A 26,215-nucleotide genomic window follows, 5' to 3' on the forward strand; every position below is an offset into this window, starting at 1 on the left:
TATGCACTGAAACACAACAGGTGACCCCAACCAAGTGCTGAAGCCCAAGTTGTGGGACAGCATCTTCTCCTACCTGGCCAGGTCCCATCTTCAACTTCAGTTCTTGCATCCTGCTTTGAGTCACACATCTAACAGTTCCCCATACTGTACATCCCCCATATAATATTGGAGAATTGGTACAAATTAGGGATCAGCGGGTTCGGATTTCTGAAATCCAAACCCCCCCGAGCCCACCCGATCCGAGCCGGGAACCTAGTCCGGCTCGGGTTTTCCCGCCTGACTCGGAACTGAGATCGAGGCAAAACGTCATCATCCCACCTTCCGGATCTCGCAGGTTTTGGATTCTATTAAAGGTCCCCCCGTCGGCGCCATTTCTCACTCCGGCTGTGGACAGTGAAGAGGGAGGGTGGGAGTTAGGGCTGGCTGGGCTGTGTTGTGTTGTGCTGTGCTGCTGTTGTCCATAGGGGCTGTGTCCACTCCTCCAAAGTCCATAGGGGCTGGCTGGGCTGTGTTGTGCTGCTGTTGTCCATAGGGGCTGGTTTGACTGTGTTGTGCTGCTGTTGTCCATTGGGGCTGGCTGGGCTGTGTTGTGCAGTCAGTTGTCCATAGGGGCTGTAGTCCTAAAGGGGTGCTGTAGTGTTGTCCAGGGGGTGATCTGTCCATCAGGGGTGCTCCACCCAAGTGCAAAAAAAACATTTATTTCTGTGTTTGTAAATTGTGTGCACTGTAGCTGCACGTGCATCAACAAAGGAGCAGCACCAAGCACCAACCTTGACATATATTTAATACAGTGCATAAGACAAAAAGGGCTGTAACTAGGGTTCTGCAAAAGGGTCAGCTGTTCATAGCACTCATGGGAAAGCGCTGAATTTTCTTGTCACGACTCTGAGTGATATCATTTTTACATATTTACTTGTGAATGTTATTAGCAGCTCAACATTAATATATGACATCACTTTTTTGTTTAACCTCCCTTTAAATGCTATTGCGTCCACCCCTGATTAATAGAATATCATTAATCACTGCAGTCCTAGAAGTTCCACATCAGGATTCCTAGAAGATCATTGTTTTGACCTCGCGGAAGTATTTAATCCTCATACTGTAAGTAGGTGTCAAAATCTACCCTTCCTCATATTCAGAATTATTTTGTGATGACTCAGAAATCCCAGCTTGAAGCCTGTGCAGTCATGCCTAGTGTAAAACTCCGGATGCATTTGAAACCACAGTGTCCTGTCTAATGTTTGTCAGCAGTCGAGGGGAGTAAATGTGTTTAATTTTTACCTGAATGCACATCTTAGATGGCCTCCTCTTGTATAATAAATACATTATAAGGATGACGTTAGTTGCAGGATGAATCGAATATTAGGTTGTGGTTCTGATGCCACGTTAAAAGGATGGAATTTAATTGATAGTTTGTACTGTGCCACATTTTTGAATGGATAAATGGGTAGCGGTGTGCATTCAACTAACCTTTACATTAGAGAAATTAACTACAGTTCTACATTTCTTCTATCCCCTGAACAGTACTGATCTTAGCCAGTGACTCTTAGGGGTAAATTTACTAAATTGAGAGTTTTTAGAAGTGAGTTTTAGATGATAATGTTGCCCATAGCAACCAATCAGATTCTACTTAACATTTAACTAGCACCTTCTAGAAGATAATAGCTAGAATCTGATTGGTTGCTATGGGCAACATCTCTTCTAAAAGTCACTTCTAAAAACTCCTCACTTTAGTAAATGTACTCCTTGCACATACTTGCCGACAATCAGCTCCCTCCTTCCGGGAGGGAGCTGATTGTCGGCTAACAGCGGGGGGCGTGGCCAGTCACTGACATCACATTGGGGGCGGAGCTGAGGCCAGGGCCGCGCGATCGCGTCATCGTGGCCCTGCCCCATCTTCACAATGCCATTATTTTCTGCATTGTGAAGCAGGGGGCAGGGCCACGATGACACGATTCAGCGCGAATCACGTCACTGGCCCCCTTCTTGCTGCCGGGGTTTCAAGTTGTAGCCCTATTATAATATAGGGTAGACACATGTTAGGGATTGTGACCCCTAGTTGCACTGGGAGTGCTGTCTGGCACCCTGGTGCAATTGACCCACATGTATATATGTATTGATAAGTAATGTTTATGTTATTTGATGTGACATATGTGATTAATAGTGATTTGAGGGTTTGGTCTGTAGATTGTGAGGGGCGGGGCAAAGCCACAGCAGAGACAGTGATGATATTTCTTTTTACACACAGGGGCTGTATTAGAACCGGGGGCACGAGGACTGGAAGTTTCCAGATGCAGCGCGAGCAGAGAGAGAGCTCGCGCTGTGAGCGGGAAGGGTAGTGTCGTGCGGCGCTAGTTTAGATATATATAGGGCTGCGCTGGCGCACAAGTCCAGTCTGCTGTTCCCCCCTTGTGTGCCCGCATCGCACTGACCTGCAGGAGCCGGCGCTCTGGTCAGTGGATAGCGGGGCCAGTGAGGGGCATCTGCGGTGGAGCTGAGGACCGCCGCTACTACCGCTGGTGGAAGGCGGGTGTAGGTACGGCTCCTGAAGACGGGGGAGTGTCAACGAGGATCTCCCATCGCTGTTGGCCGCACAGGAGACGGGGCAGAGGAAGCTGTCATAGCGGCTACTGGCCAGTAATAGGAGATCGGCCAGCCGCCAATCAAAGCCGGGGGCGGAGCTCTGACGTGTCTAATGAGCAGCAGCAGCAGCCTGTCAGAGTCACAGCTGTGCAGGAGAGGCCAGCCTTAGTTCAAGCAGCGCTGAGAAGGATGTGAGTAGAACAAGAATACATACTCACTAGAAATAACTACAGCAGTGCATTGGGACATAATAACCCTGAGGAGTAGAATACTCTGGTATATTTATTAAGCCCCTCAGATACTATATATTATAATAAGGGGCATACTCATTTATTCAGGCTATCGCTATACCTATGCCGGATTATCAGGAGGGAAGGCATCTACATAGGGAACAGCTTATAGTCGCTGAACGATAGGGAGAACTATCTTTATGAGTACAGCTGCTGGGACTATAATCCTTATGGAAGCAGCTTCTAAAGCATTCAACCTAGCATCAAGGGTGTGCCCAAGCCAGGATTTTACATTTTACCTTGGCAGCCTATAAACATTGTAGTACTTATATAGCACATCGCCATCTGCTCTGGCTCTGCACCATAACCACAGGAGGAGGGTTTCTGTTACAGGAAAGGAGTTTAATACCACGTGTTCTTATACCAGTTTACTTGGAATACATATATATATTTACATCCGAGACTTTACACAAAGGCACAGGAGGAGAACCAAGACTTTTAATATATTCCAAATTATCATATCGTTAAATAAAAAGGGACATATAAAGGACAGACTTTATCTACAAGGTACTACTGGGTATGAAAATAGTACTTGGACTCTATATATGTATTGGTGGATAGCTAATGTCACAACCATCTATATAATTTTGCATTATAAATGAATACCATCTGTGTAAGCTATATGAATACGTATAAAAGTGGTCTAAAAGGAAATAACTGTCCTTGTTGAGTAACATTTACCTTGTGTATCACTCGGAGAGCCGTGGAATAGTGAACATCTGTCAAAGAAGAACAGAGTAAAGGTGGTAAATGATATAAGAAATAAATGTGATATATAACTTATGCTTATTGAATGACTGTACACCCACACTATAGTTCATATTAATAAGTGTATTACACCAAAGAGTTAATTAGGTTTTTCCAGACAACCTGTAATCATCTGGGTGGAGGCACATTTATCGTAGGGGACCATATACCATACCCCTGTCAGTAACTTAAGGGTTACAAAGTTTATTCTGGGGGGGAGGTCGGGAGGGCTGGGGGATTCCGGGAGGGTTGCCTGCCTTTCTGGGGGGCCGGGAGCGGCACCCGAAAATTGGGAGACTCCCGGCCAAATCGGGAGGGTAGACCAATCCTAACCCATTAGCTGTCTATGGTAACCCATGGGGGGAGGGGGTGGCAGGAGACATTGTCTAGACAGCTCAAGGAATTGATTGGAAGGTGCAGGCAGTCATTGGTCAGTAAATGACTGGTCACTACCCACTTCCTACTGTCAGTGTATAAAAACTCACCAGTGCTTCTACTATGCCAACCTAAGATTAGGGGGCACCTAATATCGCTCATTCAGCAATCATATTTTTCCCGGCCTCCCCTATCTCTTCCCTGGCCCTTCCCCATGAGGCCATGGCCCTTTTTCAGGTGCACTATTTTATGCCTTATTGGGGGGGGATGACGCCAATTCTCTCTCACAGGGCACCAAAAAGTCTAGTTACAGCTCTGCTCCGTGGGACCCCACCTCATCCGAGCTCTGGGAGCTTCCTTCTGGTCACCTGTGCAGGAAGCCCCGGGCTCCTCCTCCTCCTCCCTACACCAGGAAGAAGATTAGGAGGAGGCGGAGGACCCAGCAGGAGCACGGGACGGCAACCATGGAGTGCAGGTGAGTGGGGGCCAGTGCTGGGCGGCGAGGTGGCAGCGAAGCGTTGGGTGCGGTAAGAAGCCCATAGGCTTCTATAGGGTAACGCTAGGTTTTTCTGGAGTTACCCTCCACACCGAAAATAGGGCGGCCGGGGTTTAGTACATATGGGAATGCGGTAAAAACCCTGAAAACAGGGGGTTTTACCGCATTTTTCCTTTAGTACATCCCGGCCTAAGCACCTAAAGAACTTTCTTCAACTGACAGTGGAATGTTCACAGTGATCAGGTCACTCACTGACCAATCAATGCCTGCTCCCTTATGTCAGCTTTGGAGAAGCAGGGAATGTGTAGTGTCCTGTGGGATTGTCTTTCCGTGCCTAGTTCTACTTCTTGCCAGAGGCGTTACAGAGAGAGAAAATACTCCCCTATGAATCACAGCTCTGTTCCAGTATAATTTACATATATGTTGAGTGACATAATCTAGGTGTTACTGGCTGCTTGTTTATTGGCAGAAGCTTGTATTTAGGCGGCAGATTTACCCATAGTACTTTTTGGGAAATCCCCTAAAAACATAATAAAGTACTCTGCTCAACTTTACATATTGCTCCGCACATTTCACCCTCCCTTCATCTCTATGTTATGCCACCCAGCTGCATTAGACTCTAAACCGCTATTGACATTGTAATGAGTTTGGGTAATTGAGTTTCCATCCCACTCAGTGTGAGCCCATGTAGCCTGCAGTGTAAGCAGTCACTTCTTTGACATTAGTCAGCAGAGTTGCCAATGTGTAGTAATTAGGTATTATATCATTCTTTGTTAGAATTCTCCCAGATAATGAAATTGGGGCCATGTGTGAGAGCTCTGATTCTGCAGTTGCACAATGCTGCTGGTGCTTAGGTCAGGAATTGTCCCATGATTCAGGCTATGAATGCTGAAGTCACATAAGTCACATAGCCCCTGGCATATCACCAGCATTTCTAATGCTAGTATAAAGGCAGATCGAGCACAACGCGTTTCACATCTGTCTGTACTAGTGTTTTTATTCTCATTTTACCTGCAGTAAACACAAAAAAATATATTGCATTCTGACAAATGCTTCTAATTGCAACACAGAAAAAAAGAGGACATGATGCCGATTTAGCTGGTAGCAGTAAGCAGAATGGAACGAAAGGCATTATGTGAACATGACAATGGTCTTGATTCAGAGTTTTACACTATTTCTGTTGCAGCTGCAATTTTCGCAGCTGTGGATGTGTGAAAATATGCTAATGCAACAGCCGCCAGCACTTGTACCTGAGTCATGGCAGCTGTCCGCAATAGCATACATGGAGCATCGGATGCAGATCACGTAAACATTGACTTCTCGAGTGAGTCTATGGTCATTTAGATTGCACGCCATAACTGAGCCATATACCTTGTGTATGGGATCTCAGACTCAGGTTGAGGTGCCTCCGAAATGATCATGACTTGCCTGCATTCCTCGTGACCTCCCCCGCACGCTCCCTAATTGTCAATCAGACTGTGAATAAATACATTAGGCATATGACTACGGTAATATACCTTGACGCAGTGGCAGAAAAATCGCTCCAATTGCGTAAACATCTGCGTAGCGCACATCTCTGAATCAGGCCCAATGTCCCATAATGTCTTTCCTTTCATTAGCCCAGATCATATGATCTAGATTTACCTTTCTGTTAGTTAACACTGAGAACAAATCTGGAGCCAGCTTTGACACCCGTTAGCAGCTATTGAAAAATATATCACTATTGAAACGCGTCTGAAGCCTGGGAGTGGTGTCTAACAGAGGGGTGACCATTAACACCAGGTACAAGCAGTACAACGACGCGGTGCCGCTTATGGCTGACTCCAGCTTATGTTCTGTTTTGCCCTGCATATGTGTGCCTTCTAGTAGGAGACCAATCCATGTGATTCTGTTAGTGACATGCTTGTTGTTTTATCTGTTTTTAAGTGCAATGTATTACAATATATGAAGTTTTTATCTTTAAAATGTTGCACTAAATATATTTTTCTGCTTGGTATCCGGTCCGATGGTTGGCAGTAACTATGTCGACATCCTGTACTTAATGTCGGCACCACAGATCAGAGTTAGTCTGCGGCGGGGGAGGGCGTGTGTGTGTTAGGGTTAGGCACTGTAAGTTGTTATGTGTCATCAAGTTGATGTCAATTTATGGCGACCATATGGATAGCTGCAATAAACAAATTCCCATCTTCAGTCAACTGGGTCAGAGGTCTATATACTAAGCTGTGTTAGGAGGTAAAGTGAACGGTGATATCAGGGGTGTTTCTAGAGAGGAGGGGGCTCGTGTGCAGTCTCCGACATGCGCCCCCCTCCTCTCCACCCGGCGGCCGGCAGCGCACTGAGCTGTGCGCGGCCAGTGCCGGAGTTATAGACTCTGGGCACTAGAATGTGCCCAGAGTCTATAGTGTCTGCACAGGTCACTGGGAAAATGGCCGCAGCGGCCATTTTCCCTGTACTGCGCATGTGCAAACTACGGGAAAATGGCAGCCGCGGCCATTTTCCAGTCGCCTTACAGCGCCGGACCCACACGCCGATGTGGGACTCCGGAGAGGTAAGTAATATTATGGGTGCAGGGTGTGCGGTGCGGGGCCCCCCTGGACCCAGGGGCCCGTGTTCCCCGCACACCCTGAACCCATTATAGATATGCCCCTGGGTGATAAGGTACCAGCCAATCAGCTCCTAACTGTAATTTTTCAAACACAGCCTGTGAGATGGCAGTTAGGAGCTGATTGGCTGGTACCTTACCTCCATTCACTTTATCTCCTAACACAGCTTAGTAAATAGACCCCTCAATGTTGATAGGGTGGTATCCATAGTTGTGATTGTTGCAGGCCATCTCGCTGCTGGTCTTCCCCTTTTTTGCTTCTCTTCACCTTTTCCGAGAATGTCTTTCTCTAAGAATCCTGTTCTGCACATAATGTGTCCAAAGGCGTAATCTTGTCATTTGTTATACAGTACGGTCTAATGGAAATATTATGTAGTTACTGAGGAATTTCAAATGCAGACTGTTACCAGGTATCAGCTTGTTTTATTACTGTCAGTAGCAGTAAAATAACACGCATCCGAGTACCACTCTGCCTGCATTATATGGTATTATACTGGTAATCAGAAAATTAAGGTCGTAACCTAACAATAAAAATAGTAAAATTGGGGGAGGTATGTTGTACCTAGGAATGGCATGACCCCTAAATTCCCCTCCTGACTTTATATCTGAATATAACATGCATAGAGCCTTCAGTTGTAATCAAATATCTTTTTATTCCAGATATCTGTAAACAGGTTTAGCCACATAGACAAAGCCACACCTCTTTTCCAGTAAACTGGAGCTGCTCCCATTTCTGATTGCATAGGGGTAAAGGTGTGACAGATGCAAAAGCAAGCACAAGCAGTTTCCACACCTGATTCCATATTAGGATATTGTTCTATGCATTTTATACATTTGTGACACACACTATTGCCAATCACTTAAATGTTCTAAAGGTAAATGTGAGTTGCAAAACATTTTTAAAGGATAATATCACCTAAAGCATAATATTTAGGAAAACATTTCACATGCCCTCAACAAGCAGAACTGTGTGGGTTCACTTCCAAGGACCACTGAGTTTAGGAGAACCCACCTGCCAGTGCTGCAATGGCTTCTAAATAGAGATATGCAGTTCGGTTTTACACATTTTACTTGGTTATGTTCGGATCTCAAAAACTGCATCATATTGGCTATCCGGCTCTAACGTGTTTTGGATAGCAAATATGTAAATCCGAACAGATCCGAACTTGCGCTAATTTGGTGAAAAGAACCAGAAACCTGACCCACATTGTTTACACCTGCACATACCTGTCCCACATCATTTACACCTCCACATCCCTGTCCCACATAATTTACACTTCCACATACCTGTCCCACATCATTTACACCTCCACATCCCTGTCCCACATCACATACACCTCCACATCCCTGTCCCACATCACTTACACCCCCACATACCTGTCCCAAATCACTTACAACTCCACATACCTGTCCCACATCATTTACACCTCCACATACCTGTCCCACATAATTTACACCTCCACATACCTGTCCCACATCATTTACACCCCCACATACCTGTCCCACTTCATTTACACCTCCACGTACCTGTCCCACATCATTTACACATCCACATACCTGTACCACATCATATACACCTCCATATACCTGTCCCATATCATTTACACATCCACATACCTGTCCCACATCATATACACCTCCACATACCTGTCCCACATCATTTACACCTCCACATACCTGTCCCACATCACTTACACCTCCACATACCTATCCCACATCACTTACACCCCCACGTACCTGTCCCACTTCATTTACACCTCCACATACCTGTCCCACATCATTTACACCTCCATATACCTGTCCCACATCATTTACACATCCACATACCTGTCCCACATCATATACACCTCCATATACCTGTCCCACATAATTTACACATCCACATACCTGTCCCACATCATTTACACCTCCACGTGCCTGTCCCACATCATTTACACATCCATATACCTGTCCCACATCATATACACCTCCATATACCTTTCCCACATTATTTACACATCCACATACCTGTCCCACATCATTTACACATCCACATACCTGTCCCACATCATATACACCTCCACATACCTGTCCCACATCATTTACACCTCCACATACCTATCCCACATCTTTTACACCCCCACATACCTGTCCCACTTCATTTACACCTCCACATACCTGTCCCACATCATTTACACCTCCATATACCTGTCCCACATCATTTACACCTCCATATACCTGTCCCACATCATATACACCTCCATATACCTGTCCCATATCATTTACAGATCCACATACCTCTCCCACATCATTTACACCTCCACATACCTGTCCCACATCATATACACCTCCACATACCTGTCCCACATCATTTACACATCCACATACCTGTCCCACATCATTTACATCTCGCCATACCTGTCCCACATAATTTACACCTCCACATACCTGTCCCACACCATTTACACATCCACATACCTGTCCCACATCATATACACCTCCACATACCTGTCCCACATCATTTACACCTCCACATACCTGTCCAACATCTTTATACCTGCACATACAGTACCTGTCCCAGATCATTTACATGGGTTGGGTATGAAATCCCGGCTGTCGGGATGCCGCTGGTCATAATATTGACAGCGGAATCCCAACAGTCAGAATCCCAAGACCCATAAGGAATACAGGTAAGTCTAACCCTAACTCCTACCCTAACCCTTCCTCCCTGGTGCCTAACCTCCCCCTCCCTGCACCCTAAACCAAACACTCCCTCTATGGTTCCTAAACCTAAACTCCCCCCTAGTGCCTAAACCTACAGTAATCTCCCCCTCCCCGCACCCTAATCCTAACCGTCCATCCCCGATGCCTCACCCTAACCCTCCCCCAGTGCCTAACCCTAACCCCGCACCCAAACCCTAACCATGGGATGCCAGCGGTCGGGATACTGGTGCTGGGATCCCGACCTGTCGGGATTTCAGCGCCGGTATTTAGACGAGATGTTGACTACAGCCCCATTTATACTGCCACATACCTGTACCACATCATTTAACCCATTTTGAACTTCACCTGAAAACTGACATGTCTTTTTTGGCCAAATTACGCTAGTTAAACCCCTCCAAGTGCGGGATTATTCATTGGGAGTGGTGTATCAGAGGTTCTGCTCTGTGGGCCTGATTCATTACGGATCGTAACTGCGAATGTAATAGCGATTACACGCGCAGTTCAAATGCGATAGTATGCTAATTCAATGTGATCGCTATGCCGCCGCTGCACTACATAAGGACGCCCACTTTACCTTACACACATCCGTAATGTTTAGCAAGACTGCGAAAACATCGGTACAATCGAGTACCATCACAGCCTCCTGCACACTTGCACAAGGTCTGACCTTACTCAGAAATTCCTAACTTCCACACACACTATCAGGCCTCAGGCTGCATACGGCATCGCAGTGGATAATTTATGCACGCCCCTGCAACGGCGTTCAAACGGACCGGCACGCCTGCGTTTCCCTGACCACCAGCCGTCACCCCTCACCAATAGCACTTCCTGTCAATCACTCTGTGATGGGTCTGCATAGCTGCTGTGATCGCAGTAACGATCGCAGTGGCTGTTTCATGCGCACGCACTGCAATACATACACATGCGCAGTACGCAACAATCGGCCAACTGCGTGCGTATTAGCAGTTGCGTTTCTTGCTGAATCCAAGCCCTGTGTTCCGACATTTTGTCCTCTAGATAGAGATTGTCCCTACCTTTTCACCTACTCAGCAGGGTGCACACAAAAAAACCACAGAAATTTGCAGTGAGTTTGCCATGAGAACGACTCACAGAACCCAACTCGCACCTGACTGAATTCCCGTAGAATTGCTTAGATGAATGTGTATCCACCGGCAAATAATCACTGAAATAAAATGTATATAATAAAATGTATATATAGAAATACACTTACTCTATAATTACCTATGCCTGGTCTCCCACACCCATTATCACTACATAATATGCTTTAAACCTGCTGAGTAATGTTACCCAGCACCACAACATTAACATATACTACACCCAGATCAGGAAGTATAAAAGGTAATCATCATATTAGAAAATAATCAGACGTACAAGGAGACCTAATAGGTAGGTGCCATTTGTCAGATTTCCCACTGTTTACCTCTTTGTACTATTTAAACAGTTGAATAGTATACAGTATAACTTTTGAGAGATAGAATTGTATCCATTATAAACACAGCAGTGAGTGTCTGCATTGTGGGCATTAGGGTATTGCTCTAGTAACAAGGTGGGTTTTCAGAAAGTGTTTACAGATATTAAGGGAAGGGGGTATTTATTGATATGACCCGTTGGTGTAGAAGCTGGGTAGTGGTACCAGCAGAATGTGAAATGGAGGTGAACCTATACCGGTGTCCTAAACCAGGCTTGCAGGTTTAATGGTAACAGCGGTAAAACACTCACAGTGGTAAAGCAGGTTAAACAGCGGTGGTGACAGCCATCATAGATCTTACCCTCTGAGGAGCTAAGTACTGTGTGTGTTTGCGGAGTGCTGCGACACTCAACACACAGTAAGTTGCACAGGTTGCGCATGCTCCGTACACAGGTAAGAGGGCATGCTTAGTTTTTAGACGTGGAGATGTTGCCCATAGCAACCAATCAGATTCTACTTCACATTTATCTAGCACCTTCTAGAATATAATAGCTAGAACCTGATTGGTTGCTATGGGCAACATCTCCACTTCTAAAAACTCTAGGTAAGTATAGTGTTAGGTAAATTTACCTAACACTATACTCTCACAGGGGGATAGTTTACATCAGAGCAATTCATTATTGCTCCGGCGTGGGGACAGCTGCTCTGAAAAGCATCTGTCCCCTCGGTTAGTATCGTAGCTACAGATGTAGCTGCGTTACTTACCTCCTCCCCATCAGCCCTGCTACGCATGTGTGACCCGAGGACACGCATGTGCCCAGCCGCCGGGGAGTCTGTGAGAAGGCGGCGGAGGGATCTGCTTGGATCCCTCTTTGCATCCCCGGAACTCCCTCCCATAGGGAGGAGCGGGGGTACGAGAGCAAGCACCGTCTGAAGATGTCGCTTGTTCTTTTGAGCAAACTCTGAAGACTTTCAGTTTTTGTAGTATGCTGAATATCAGGGGGTCCTATCGGACCCCTGATGATGAATGGACTGGTAACTAAAATATGCGGAAACTAGTGTTTCCACATGGTTACCGGGTTATTTATCTATGATGAATAGGCCCCAATGTGTCGGAGTTTACAGGAGAAAACCAGGAAAAATACAAACAAGTTTATAATGATGAACAGAGATATACACAAATGTAGTCATTAACACGACTCATTTTCCCAGTATAACTGTTGCAATAGCAGATATATATTGAATACATTATCAGTACCTGGCTCATATCCCAATAACGCCCTCATTGGAGACAGGAGGAGACAGATATCCTAAAGGGATGGAGAGTTATCTAAAAGCTAACCATCCAATATTATGGGAGGATCACCCATCAATAGTCTGGTTTCATACCATTCTGTATTTCTAAGGGAATGTCTAATCCGACCCTGAAACTCTACTGGGAGGATAGCAATATAACTTTCCCGGGACTCAAAACATTTTGAAACTAGTTTCTCTTTATCGAAGGTAGTTTCCAACCAGTCCATTTGAAAAATGTGGTGAAGCTTCCCATTGAACAGGTTCATAAAAGGTGGGAGGGGGAGAATCCATGCTTGCAGAATAGATTTGCAGGCTGCCGCACTTTTCGCAAGCAGCAACTTCCGTTTTCAGGTATAATTCCAAAGATCGCCCATTCCGGAATAAAGCATATTTTTAATTATATCAATTTGTTGCTACCATCTGCAGATGGCAATGACTGAACAGTTATTGTGGTGGTACAAGTACTGCTGCAATACTTGTTAAATAGGCTTCTCAATTCAAGCATTGGTAAATCCCCTTCTGGAAATCCTGCATTTGCCCTTGTCCCTTCCACTGCCTTAACCCTCCTCCGTCTTCCACTGTTGGTGGGTCCTGTGGGACCGCACAGTGCAGGAACAAGAAGACAATGACAATGTGAGTCAGTGCTATAACTAGCCAGCACTGCGCCCTGTGCCAGTTATGCCCCCTGATTGGAAGACGTCATGACGTTCCAGGCACTCTGCTAGCCAGTAGCCAATGCCGTGGGACAGCGATGGTGTCACCCATAGAGCCCTGCGCTCAGTGCTTTGGCACTGGTCATATACCTCTAGTTACAGTCCTGCCGTGAGTACCCGCTGTGTTTGCTCATTTTTTTGGCTTTTTCGCATGGTCTTCTCAATTGTCCACCAGCTAAGGGAAAACATTGGCAATATTTACACCTATCCCAGTTGTAATATACAGGGGAGTATTAAGAGAGGAGGGGGCGCATCTGCATTCCCCATCCGGCGCCACCTCCTCTCTCCCTGGCTCCCTGCAACGCATTGACCACAACAGTAGACTCTGGGCACTAGTATATGCCCAGAATCTACTGCGTATGCGCAGGTCATGGGGAAAATGGCACTGCAACACTTTCTTGCGTGCAGGGCCATCAAGACATATGGCAGATCCGGGTGATACTGAGGGGGTGTGACTAAATCGGGAGGGATGGCCACTTCCGAGAAAATGCTATGCGAGACGCTGCTTTGTGCCCATCGACAGCTGGCCCGGGCCCCTGCGGGCCCCATGAACAAGCCCAGTCCCGGGCAGTTAATACCCGCTCCCCCCCCCCTCCATCGGCGCCAAAGCTTACTTGTTATAATTAATTGGTGTTGTCATCCATTAATAGCATCTTCAACTAGAGTGCGATTCCAGAAGTGAAAAGATGTATGTCCCCTTCTGAATATTTTTGGACTTTAGATGAGTCTGATGTTAGGCAATATCTATGTAAAACGAATGTCAGGAAGGCTCCAGGTAGGGTTTTGCGTGAGTTGAACAGTTAGTGAACATTTTTACTGGGATTATTAATCTTTCATTGGCTCAGTGTATTATTGCAGGATGTTTTAAAACTGCTATGATTGTCCCTGTCTCTAAAACCTCATCGGTATTTGGTTTGATTGATTACGTCCCATTGCTCTCACTTCGTGGTTTATGAAGTGTTGTGAGAGAATGATTTTGGGACACCTTAAGAGTGGGTGAGTCATTCGACCAGTGAGTCTTGTAGAATTAAGCTGGGTACACACTAGACGATATCCTGGCCAATATATCGGGCACATTGTCTAGTGTGTACCCACTATGTGCCCTCCTGCGGGTCATTCATTGGGGTCGTTCCATTGGCCTGCAGGCACGGGCGATGGAGTAACCCAGCTACAGATCATGTGGTCGTTCACCGGATCATGCAGTGTGTACCGACCACCTGATATATCGTTCATCAGCACCTTTGGATGTTCCTTTGGCAGGGTGCTAAGTGTGTACCCATCCTCAGACTCAGCCGGCAGACGCACTGCCCATTTCCACTGTAGAGACATAAATCAATGATAACAGCACGTCTTCCATGTGAAATGCTCAGCATATCTGCTTGGTGTTTTTGGAAAATTTTTCAGACTCTTTTTTTTCTTTTAAATATCTTGTGTTTCCCCAGGCTTAGCATAAGGATCCATGGACTACCCCCAGCTAGAGACCAATGTTTGCGACATGTCAAGCTGGTATGATCTTCCGGACATAACTTATCCAACTCCTCCCTACATATCCCTCCGGGAAGACATTGGACCTACCCCACACCCTCCATACATCAGACCTCGGCAGTTCATGGACACAATGAAGAAATTTGATTCAAGTAAAATAAGTATTACTTTGAAATACTTTAGCGCATAGAGATATCCACATTGCCAGCTGTTGTATGTAGAGCCATACATTACACAAACCCACCCTCTACCAGTCTCTGCTCAGATATACCTCAGTGCCAACCATATATTCCATATACCCCCCCGCCTCATTGTTACACATATATTACGCAGCGATACCCTTATTGCTAGCTATATACATAACTCCCAACATATGGTAGGCGGGAATGAATGCAACCTGCGTGTGCCTGGAAAAGGGGAGTGGCCTCCTGGCAAGGGGGCGTGGTATCATGCCATATACTGTATGACATGAGATGGTTGCTACTTCACATAGGTTCAAAGTGTATGATAAGATATATTTCCCGGTGAGCATTTCACATTTGGCAGTTTTGTTTCTGAAAAGCTAAAAATATGTAAAGGGAAAAAATTCAAGTGCAAATATATTTCCAGAATATGTATTTGTATAATATAACTGATTTATGTTTATCATTTTAGTTATCACACTAACGACTGAGAACGTCACACTAGATAAAGAGGTAAAATATAAGAGAATTAGCAAATTTGATTCCACAATTCATGACATGAGATTCAAATGGTTTGTGCTTGATGCGGCCTCCGGACAGCTTAAAGCAAAAGCATTACAAGGCGCAAATGACAGATTGAAAGGTCAGTTCTTGTCTTTTTATCTTATGTAAGTGTAATATCGATAGATAATATAATACCTAGAAATAGGGGGCCCACCTGACACCATCGCCATTGCTTGTTAAAAGTCAGTTATCCTGTCCTTTTATCACTTGCCATAAACAAGGGAGGAGGGTGGTAGGGGAAGGTTTGGGTGTTGCAGCCATGAGTATGCACACGGGGGGGTCAGGTGCCTCCGCAGTCAGTAGAGAGCTTCCTGCAACTCAGCCTCAAACACGTAGCCAAAACTTTGGGGTGCCAGTCAATGTATTAAAGAGGGGTAATGAAGCACTTTACTCCATTCTCAGTCTGTGCAGTGCAGGGGCCATGTAGCAGTCTATTGCTACAGTGCTTGTCCCCTGCCTCTGAGTTCTGCCTTCTCCGTGGTAATCGGAGTTTCCTCCTCCATACAATCTGTTTCCCGTTGTTGTGGACCACAGTAATAAAATAATAGAATTCAGAAACACAATCTGCAGTAGACCAGACTTTGGGGTCTTGGATAGTAGAACAGGGAGGGGGGTAATGGGTATGGTTGAGGAAACTACTGTATATAAGAGTAAGGGGGTAAGTTGTGAATGGGCTTTATCATGAGGGTGAGAGTTAATGCTGTAAAAGCGTTTACATGAAGGGGTAAAGTTTTTTTTACAGTTAATTTTTTATGAAGTTTTTCTCTTTTAGACTGAGGGAAGTAATGACTTTGAATGTAATGAATCAATTGTGGGGATAAGGGAATGTTTATATGGGGAGAGGAGGGGTAACATTTTGAAAGGGATTGTTATGATAATCCTGAAAGAGTTAATGATTTTTTTAGGAGGGATTTTTAAGACTGAGGGTTTAATATTGTGTGGCAGTTTCAAAACTACTCTGTATTGCTATTAACATGCTCTCTGTATTGTATGGCAATCACAAACTCTCTATTGTATGGTGGTCACAAAACAAATGTTCTCAGTAATGTATGGCAATAACAAAAATGCTCTCAGTAATGTATGGTGATCAAAAAAAATGATCTCTGTATTGTATGGCAGTCACAAAAATGCTCTCGGTAATGTATGGAGATCACAAAATAGCTCTCAGTACTGTATGGCAGTAACAAAAATGCTCTCAGTAATGTATGGTGATCAAAAAAATTATCTCAGTATTGTATGGTAGTCACAAAAATGCTACCTGCAGTGCATGGTGGTAACAAAAATTCTCTCACTAATGTATGGAGTTCACAAAAATGCTATCAGTAATGTATGGCAATCATAGACGTGCTCTTTCTTGTATGGCAGTCACAAAAAATTCTCTCAGCAGTACATTGTGGTCACAAAAATGCTGTCAGTGTCATATGGTGGTCTCAATTATGCTCTCAGTAATGTATGGCAATCACAAAAATGCTTTCATTATTGTATGGCATTCACAAAAATGCTCTTGATAATCCTAAAAAATCCTCTCAGTATTGTATGGTGGTTGCAAGAATGCTTTCAGTATTGTATGGTGGTCACAAAAATGCTCTCAGTAATGTATGGCAGTCATAAGAATGCTCTCAGTATTGTATAGTGGTCACAAAAATGCTCTCAGTAATGAATGGCAGTCATAAGAATGCTCTCAGTATTGTATAATGGTCACAAAAATGCTCTCAATATTGTATGCAATTACAGTCAATGGAATTACGGACAGGTGCACCTCCTGTACCAGGGATAGCACCGATGATAGAAAATGATACCTATCATTTCTTATCACAAAAACGCTTTGATGAACTGAAAATGTGGTCCAGCATAGACACAGTGAAAATCTGCTTCAGGTGATGTGAAGCGGACACAGGGCCTGATTCAGGGATTAACGGATTTGCAGAGCCACATACAGTACAAGTGAGCGAGATCTCAGGACCCGTTCTGCACATGGGCAGAATGGGTCCTGCACAGGCCCCTAACAATCAGAGATGTACATTCATCGTAGGATGAGTGTACATCTGCTATCGCTGACATAACAGCTAGGGCCGGCACTATGGATTCTCTGGTTAAACAAGCACATATAGTGCCCGATAATAGGATGGTGCCACAGCAAAGTTCTGACAGTGTGATGATGCCTGTGTACCACATCTGTTGCCCAGCCCATAAAGTGAACAGCCCTAGAAGATAGGAGTAAGAGCGGGGGTGACTGTGTGTGAGTGGACGGACACTCGGTATGGTGCTGTCTGGAATCCTTTACATATGTCAGAAGACATACCCTATCAGAGTTGGTTGTAATGGATCTCAGTGTTGTCTCCACTTGTGTATGGGTGAGTATAACTGGATGGCTACAGAGCATTCATACATAGGATAGGGTTGCCAGCGTGTGCAAATGGTCAATTCAGAGATCAGTTGCACCTCCTGAACCAGGGATAACCCTGATGATAGAAAATAATAACCATCACTTCTCATCATTAAATGGATGATATGTGTTTTGTTTCTTTATGGATTAGTTCGCTCTGTAATGATTTATGTTTTGTTTCTGTGGTTGGAGGGAGGGGTGGGGCTTTTTAAGCTTTCCCTTCAGCTCCAGTTGTCATTGCATGAACGGATGAAAGGTGGGGGCCCCAAACCAGTATCTTGCCCAGGGCCCCATCAAGTCTTAATACGGCTCTGTCTTCAGTCCGCTGGCTGCAAACAAAGGGCCCGATTCAGAGATGGACCCAATGCCGATATTTATGACGAATGAGCAATTGTTTGCTAATGTGCATGCATGAAGGCCGCAATGCACACGCGCATCGTTTGTTTAATGACTATGGGCCTCATTCAGACCCACTCGCAAGAGGCTGTCCGCTCGCAAGTGGGTCGATGGTGTGCACTGCGCATGCGCACGACTGAGGGAGCTCCGTCGTGCGCATGCGCCAGACGCGACGAGCGAAGGACTTTCCTTCGCTCGTTGTGTCTGATCAAAGGGGGCATGCTGTCGATGTTGATTGACAGCACGCCCCCTTTGGTGGGCGTGCCGGGGGCGTGCCTGCCAGACGGAGGTATTCCCAAGGAAACGCCTACCGTCAGAAGCCGGCCCCACTGACATCACTAGTGATGTCAGTGGGAGTGATTTTGGCTCTGATAGAGCCAAAATCACTCAAGGGCTTGTGGTCGAAAACCCCGACCACAGGCTTCTGGTCGCAATGGCGATGGTCGCGATGGTCAAGACCATCGCGACCATCATCCTGCACACTCGTATGTGCTGTGGGTGGTGACCCACAGCTATACGAGCGTCCAGGAGGACGCTCCATTTTTATGGAGGACGGCCCTCATTCAGAGCGAGCGCTCTGGTCAGAGCTTCCGGCTCTGAATGAGGGCCAATGTTAGCATAGAGGAACCATTTGCAAAGTGAGTGACAGGTAGCCAGCGTTTGGGAGTGGTAACCAGGTGGGTGTGGTTAGAAGAAGGCAGGCATGTCTGACCAATGCTGTTACACAGGCGTGCATAAATTAGCCATTGCGATTGCCTTTGCAGCATGAGAGCTCTCTGCGTATCAGGAGAGCTGCAGTGTTTGCAACTGGTCAGACCTGCCTTACATGCTGCGGAGCTGCTTGATGTGCGTCAATGGGACCGATGTTTATGCTGTTGCACGTCGTCATACAAATATGAGAAGGCAGTATTGGGCGTCCCCATGTTCGGCTGAGCTGTGGAAGGCATTAGCATATTTTAGCAACTGTGATCCTTGAAAGAATGCAATTGCGGATGCATTACCGTCCGTCTCTGAATCATGCCCCAAATGTGAACGGGTTGATAATGCATCTATGTGATCACACTGCTCCAATCCTGCACCTATGAGGGCAGCCCTCATTACTATCATAGGCAGTTACACCTACCTCACACTGGGTGCAGGAGATTTATCTGAATTTGACGTCCACTCCCAGCCACACGGAAAACTGGGCAAATCTCCCACACCCCCACTACCCGCTCGCACCCCCTCCACCCGCTCGTATCCCTTTTGCATCTGGGGCAGGGGGCCATGACACGAATCACATTGAATCGTGTCATTGTAGCCCCGCCCTCGCTTTTCAATGCCTGTTTTCTCGGCACAATATAGCGGGGGCAGTGCTACGATGATGCGATCATGCCACCACGCTACCTGCACAGCCCACCTTTCTAGCCACCAAGCCCCCTCTATGCTGACCTTGCTGCCCGCTCGTGGAGGAAGGGGCAGCAAAGTCGGCAAGTATGACTACAGTTGCCTAAATATTCTATCTACCCAGCTGTTTATACCAGCTTCCTAATATTACCCATCATTCTGCAATAGAACAGTGCTTTATAATAAATGATAATTATTTCCTTTTGTATTTTCAATTTGCAGCCACATTTGAAATATCAAGTTATGTTCCAATGGATTCAAATGTAGGAAAAAAGCCAACTACTTTGAAAATTAAAGGCAAAAACTTATATTTGTCCATTAATCAATCTGGTGTTCTGCAACTAGAGGTGAGTCGTTTATCCATGGAATCTTGGTACTTTATAGATAACTGGGTCCTTGGAGGGCAATAATTGGCTCATTGGGCAGGTAGATGGAGGGCTTTGTACAGCAGCATTCCTTACGTGGTTACATTGAAGAGTATCTGTTGGTTATACAGTCCATTATGAAGCACAGATGCTCTATGGTTTGGACCTATATTCAGTCTTTCAAACCAACATGATTTAGCAATCTTACTGATTGATGAGGCACAGAATGCCTTATGACTCTTGATGCACTAGTCTAGGCCTAACCAACCTATGGCTCTCCAGCTGTTATGAAACGACAAATCCAAGCATGTTTTACCAGCTGATAAGTGGGTGGGTATGTTAGAACTTGTAGTTTGACCATAGCCGGAGAGCCATAGGTTGGCCAGGCCTGCACTAGTCCCTTGTGAAATGAAACATTGCATTCCTTTGAATATTAGTTCCACTCACAACATGTTCCTGCACTGTTTGGGTGAAATGTACACTGAGACAGTTTGCTGGCTCCTAACGGCAATGAAGGATGTGAACTACCAGGTGGCAAGCTGTAATCTAAATGATACAACCCAGGAACGGGATGGCCACTGATATGTTTCAAAGCATGCCATACAAATGAAAATGCGGGCATTAAGTACCAATCCCCCACCTCTAATTAATTGATTAATGCCACTCGTATTCTAGGTATTCAGTCTTTATATTATATTTTTGTCCTACTATGTTGATATTTATCTTAAGAATCACCTTGTCCCCCTGAGATCTCATGTCATGACATACAGTATATATTTGGAACTTGTGTTAAAAGATTTAATGGAAGAAGTCTTAAAATGTTTATCCTTGGATGTATCAGCATTTTATGCACCTATTCCACATACAATTGAGTAGAATCAGTTTAATTTTACTGGGATTAAGATATGGGGATATCAAGGAGTCAATGTGATTTTTTTTGGAGTCCATCAAGTTTTTATTTGAGCACAATCATTTTCTGTTTGCCACTTCTTACTATCACCAGTCTGTAGGTACGGCCATGGGCACCAGGCTTGTTACAGGATATGCCAGATTATATATGGGCAGTTTCAAACAGCATCAAATGTGAGATGGCCCATATCAGTTAGTTCTGGTGTTGTGTGGCTTATAGATTGATTACATTTTTATCATTTGGGAGGGGGATTGTAACACAGAAAATAAAAAAAATAAAAAACACAGGTGCTAAAGGATATGTATGTCCAACCCAATATTATTAATTACATTTGAATTTGTGAATTTTGTTAATACCAATAACTTGGTTGTTTTATGCACTATTTTTATGATACAACAGTGAACTTCCTTGATCTCACCTGCAATATAAAGGATGAATGTACAGTATCCTGAAAATGTTTCAAATTTGTAGTTTGCCAAAATGACCTACCCTTTTAAAACATACTCCAAGGACTGTGGATCAAGGGCATTTCAAAAGGCAGTTAGGAAGAATAAACTAAGACAATGTTAGAAATCATTGGAGCACTTGGTTACCCTGAGGATCTACTCACCGCCTCCCTTGAGGATATGAGGAAACATTGAGCTCTGAATTGTTATTCTATTTAAAAAAAAGAAGAAAATAATTGAATAAAACTAGTTTTAAGTTGACTTTTATCAGTAAATATAACAATAACTTTATGGCAATTAAAAATATTATGACATTGAACTATTCCATTCTTAAGACAGATCAATCATTGAACACAGTTATTCTGGAATATGGAGTGGTTATATAGAAAAACAAATTGTAATCTGAAAAGTTATCTAGCAAAAGTGCCTCATAAAGCATTATATAACCTGGTTACACTCAAAGCCTTCTGTTTTTTTATATGTAACAAATCTGCCTGTCTCACATTGGGGTTTGTGAAAATGTAAGAATGCTATGAGATTTAAGGGCATATTTATACATTTCTTTTTTCTAAAATAATGTGAAAATGGGTGTTTTCAAACCCTTTTCACATCATTTTAGTATTACTTAAATGCATCAAAGGGCTTTTCCAGGTATGGGAAATGCAATCTGCATACTAAAAATATACAAATTTGAGGACATGGAGGAGTTTTAGTATGCAGATTGCATTTGCCATACCTGTCATGGGAAATATGATCTGTTTCAGATTTACTAATGGCAAATTGTAAAATAATACTGGAGAGAGCCTTGCGAAAATAATGCCATCTTCAGATGATGTTATGCAGGCTTTGCTCCATATGCCCTAGTCTTGCTCTGCCCTTCCTGCATGCGGCTTCTGTGATCAGCTTGTGTGTCTAATAGACCACAGGCTGATCACAGAGAAAATAAATAGTTATAAATAGAAAATAAATAAAATAAAACTTACCTGCACCCAGGGATCAGTGAGCTTCATCTGTGACCTGGTCGGCTGATTTGTTGAGGTAAAGTGGAATTCCCAGCCAGTATCTCAGCTGATCACTGATCTCTGGGTGCAGGTAAGTTTTATTTAATTATTTTCTCTCACAGATGGGAGAGGGGCAGGAGAGGAGACTGGGAGCTGGGCAGCAGTACATAAGGGATGATTTGGGGGGTGGGGCAGACTCATAAAGGAGGGGAGGCATGGAGGAGAGGTGGCACAAAGGAGGTAGGGGTGCAGGGGGGATTGAGGCAGGGTACAAAGGAGAGGAAAGGGGCATAGAAGAGGTAGGTGCACAGTGAAGGAGTAGCTGGCACATGCACAGACACATTCTCAGAGTTGCAGGGAGGGGATTCGCAGGAACAGAGATTTCTCGCAAGCTCGGTCACGGGATGGGAATTATATCAATTTGTGCAATATTTGCAAATATCAAATTGCAAATTTACTCAAAAATTATTGCACCACAAGCGGATTGTAATAAATATTCCCCTTAACAGACTTTATCAACTGTGATTCCACCTTTCCCGTCTGCATACTGTAATGCTCCTGTAATTTGCAGTATGGGGGAAGAACCACAAAGCCCCTCAAGAATAGATTCTGTGAGCACAGTTTCAATATTCTTAAGGGGTTCAAGTCACATGCTCTATCAAGACACTTTAAGGAGGGTACACAATAGTAATCTGGTTGGACTATGTTTATTTTGGTTGAAGTTATACAGTAGATGTGACCAAGAGGGGAGCAAAAGTGTTTTACTTCCAAGAAGACCTTTGGATTCTTAAACTGGGCATTCACTATACAATTATCTGTCAGATATCTGTCCAATCTGACTTGTTGAAATGAAAACCTGGTAATGTATGCAATGAAATGACAATCGTCCATTTGCTCACAAACACTGGAAAACAGACAAAAATGGACGTTCAGCCAAATTGGTTAAAACACACAAATTTAACCAATTTGAACAATTGTTTTTTGTCCGTTTTCCAGTGTTTAAAATCAAATGATCATCTGTCATTTGCTCCCATACATTACCAGGTTTCCATTCCAACCAGCCAGACTGGACAGATATCTGACAGATATTGTATAGTGGATGCCCAGTTTAAGATTACATGCACTATTTATGGATGAGCTAAATGATACATTCGGGTTCAAGACCTTCAATTAAAAGCTATGAGGTTTTTGGTCTCTTAAATTATTGAGCCAATCAGTATTTTCCTGTGTGGTCTGGATTAGAATGCCATGAAGGACTAGACATCTATTAATTTTGTGGTCATTCATGACATTATTGGTTGTTTTCTTCTGTGTAAATATGTACAATATTCTACACATAAGATTGATAATTGATATACAATAGTGTTAGAAATTCAGTAATGGGGATATTATATCAATATATTTATATACTGTATAGTGACAAAAGCACTAAATAAGTGATTAATGACAGATATATATGCCCCAGGTTCCTATCTTAAGGTATCCATGCATCTGTGACGGATCGTTGTGATGTAGCGATGCGATCTGAAATGCCGACCGGCCACCATCGATGTTCAGCGATCCGTCACAGTATCGCTGAAATTTTACATGTTAAATGTCCCTGATTTGATGATCACGATCATTTTTTGACCTCGTTCGTCATAATCAGGGAAATCCAACATGTTGGACTTCTGCGATCCTGCGATGCTGGGTTACGGCATCGCAGGATCGCGGCAATCCGTCGCTGATGTATAGGGGGCCTATTCATCAACACTAAAATAAAGTTTTTAAGGACATTTTCAGGTTATTTTAGCATTCATGAAGACTCTTAACAGGAAATATCACTGATATCTCCTGGTTAAGTCCGCCTGCATTAATTTCCACACTCCCCATACATTCGTACATTAGTAAGGGGGTAAGGAAATTATGTTATTCATCAAATTCTGAAAATTAATTTTCGGAATTTGATGGAGTTACCATCCGCCACTGTGAGGTGGCGTATAGTAGGTGACACTTACCTGTGTCAGCGTGGGCAGTTCCTCCTTTGCTCCCCTCCGGCGCTCCCTGGTCTCTCCTCTGGCTCCCTGGTGGCTGCTCTGACACTGTGGGCAGAGCTGGATTAAGGCTTTGGGGGGCCCGGGGCACTTAAGACAGGGGGGCCCTAAAGTCTAAAATTAAAATCATTCATCATCAATCACTAGAGAGAGAATTACGGTACAATTCGGTGGTAAATATTAATATTATATATAGCATATAGGTATCCTGTAGAAAGGAAAAAGCTGCACTCCACAGACTTTTAAAATAGTTCAAATTTGTTTAAATACTTACCGATATTTCAAGACCTCTATGAATCTTTTCCTCAGGGTACATATTTACACTAATTTAAAAGTATGTGGAGTGATGCTTCTTTCTTTCTACAGGATACTGTACCTATTTGCGTCTACTAAAGTAGCAGTGCACTCCGGCATACTGTTTCTTTTCCAGAGTGCCAAACTTCACATTTAAAAAAAAGTGACTTACCGATAACCTACATCTCCAACTCATTTAGCCAACTGAAGCCATGTCACTTTTGTGGCATCATAGGCATTGTATAACACAGCGCGGTTGCTGCGTGCTGAACAGCGATGCGTTCCACCCGCGGCACGCAAACCCCTGCGCATGTGACCAGTGTGTGTTAACCAATGGGCGCTTCAAAAGAGAGTTGCTATGCAACATGATAAATACACAATCTGAGTATAAAGAAGCAGGGATAAGCACTCAAAAAAAAACCTGTATAATCCAGGCAGACTATCTTGTCCAGGGGGTAAAATAATATAGGGACTTGGCCATAGGGACACACAAACCAATCTCCAATTATTGTGTCAAAGTACAAGCATATCACTTCTAGCTATACCAGATACATATATATATATATATATATATATATATATATATATATATACACACACACACACATGTACATATACTGTGTGTATATATATATATATATATATATAATTATATATATATATACATACACACACATCTATCTATCTCTCTCTATAGATCTATATATAGATATATATGTATAATATATATATATATATATATATATATATATATGGAGAGAGAGATTTATATATAGATTTATATGTATATGATATAGATCTATATATATATATATATATATCTATATCTATGTGTATATATATATATATATATATATATATATATACATACACATAGATATATATATATACATAGATAGATATATATATATAAATATATATAACAAAAATTGAGCTGCCTAAACGAATAAGGTCTGTCACTGACTTACCCTAACACTGGGACAGACAGTGCACAGACCAGGCTCCCTGCTGTCGTTGTTGAGCCCAGTGCCCGCTCCTCAGTGGTGAATAAGAAAGGAGGCCAGGGTGGAGGACCGGCGCAGGCAGTCGCGCAGCGTCATGAGATGGGATTGAGTTCATGACGCTGACGCGGCGCCACGCATAATGTATGCGCAGTGCAAGCATCTGACCTCTGCCGGCGGCGCCCACAGCCCATTCAAGTAAGAAAGACGGGGGCCAGGGCCGGCGGTGGAGGCGATGCAGAGTCTCCACTTGGAGCCTGGCTTTCTGCCGCAGAAACGTCGTGCGCATGCGCACTAGGGCACCATCGACCCGCTTGCGAGCGCTCAGCGCTCACGAGTGGGTCTGAATCAGGCCCTGTGTTCTCCAGGCAGAAAAAAAAACTTTTTTTTTTTCTTCTAAACTTTACTGTGTTCTGCCTGGAGAATGTTTTTGTTCCTATTGAACTATTTTACACATAAAAATATTACTTCTCATCCACATTGCAACATGCATTATACATTTGAATTTTAGATTTATTTGCTTTTATAGCGA

At 44.0% G+C, this 26,215-nt stretch overlaps 1 protein-coding gene across 1 annotated transcript in view; it reads left to right on the plus strand.

The window, feature by feature from the left end:
• The first annotated feature begins 1,042 nt into the window (after nucleotides 1-1,042).
• The window catches only part of LOC148509237 (interleukin-1 beta-like), a 29,447-nt gene continuing 4,274 nt past the window's right edge, over nucleotides 1,043-26,215 (plus strand). Inside the window, exons 1-4 of the mRNA XM_088443193.1 lie at nucleotides 1,043-1,101; nucleotides 14,677-14,880; nucleotides 15,374-15,544; nucleotides 19,856-19,980. Coding sequence (XP_088299319.1) covers nucleotides 14,694-14,880; nucleotides 15,374-15,544; nucleotides 19,856-19,980 — 483 coding nt within the window. The 5' untranslated portion in view covers nucleotides 1,043-1,101; nucleotides 14,677-14,693. The remainder of the gene's footprint in view (nucleotides 1,102-14,676; nucleotides 14,881-15,373; nucleotides 15,545-19,855; nucleotides 19,981-26,215) is intronic.

Source organism: Taudactylus pleione, unplaced genomic scaffold (genome assembly GCF_031769625.1).
Source record: "Taudactylus pleione unplaced genomic scaffold, aTauple2 ptg000329l, whole genome shotgun sequence".
Classification (NCBI taxonomy): Eukaryota; Metazoa; Chordata; class Amphibia; order Anura; family Myobatrachidae; genus Taudactylus; species Taudactylus pleione.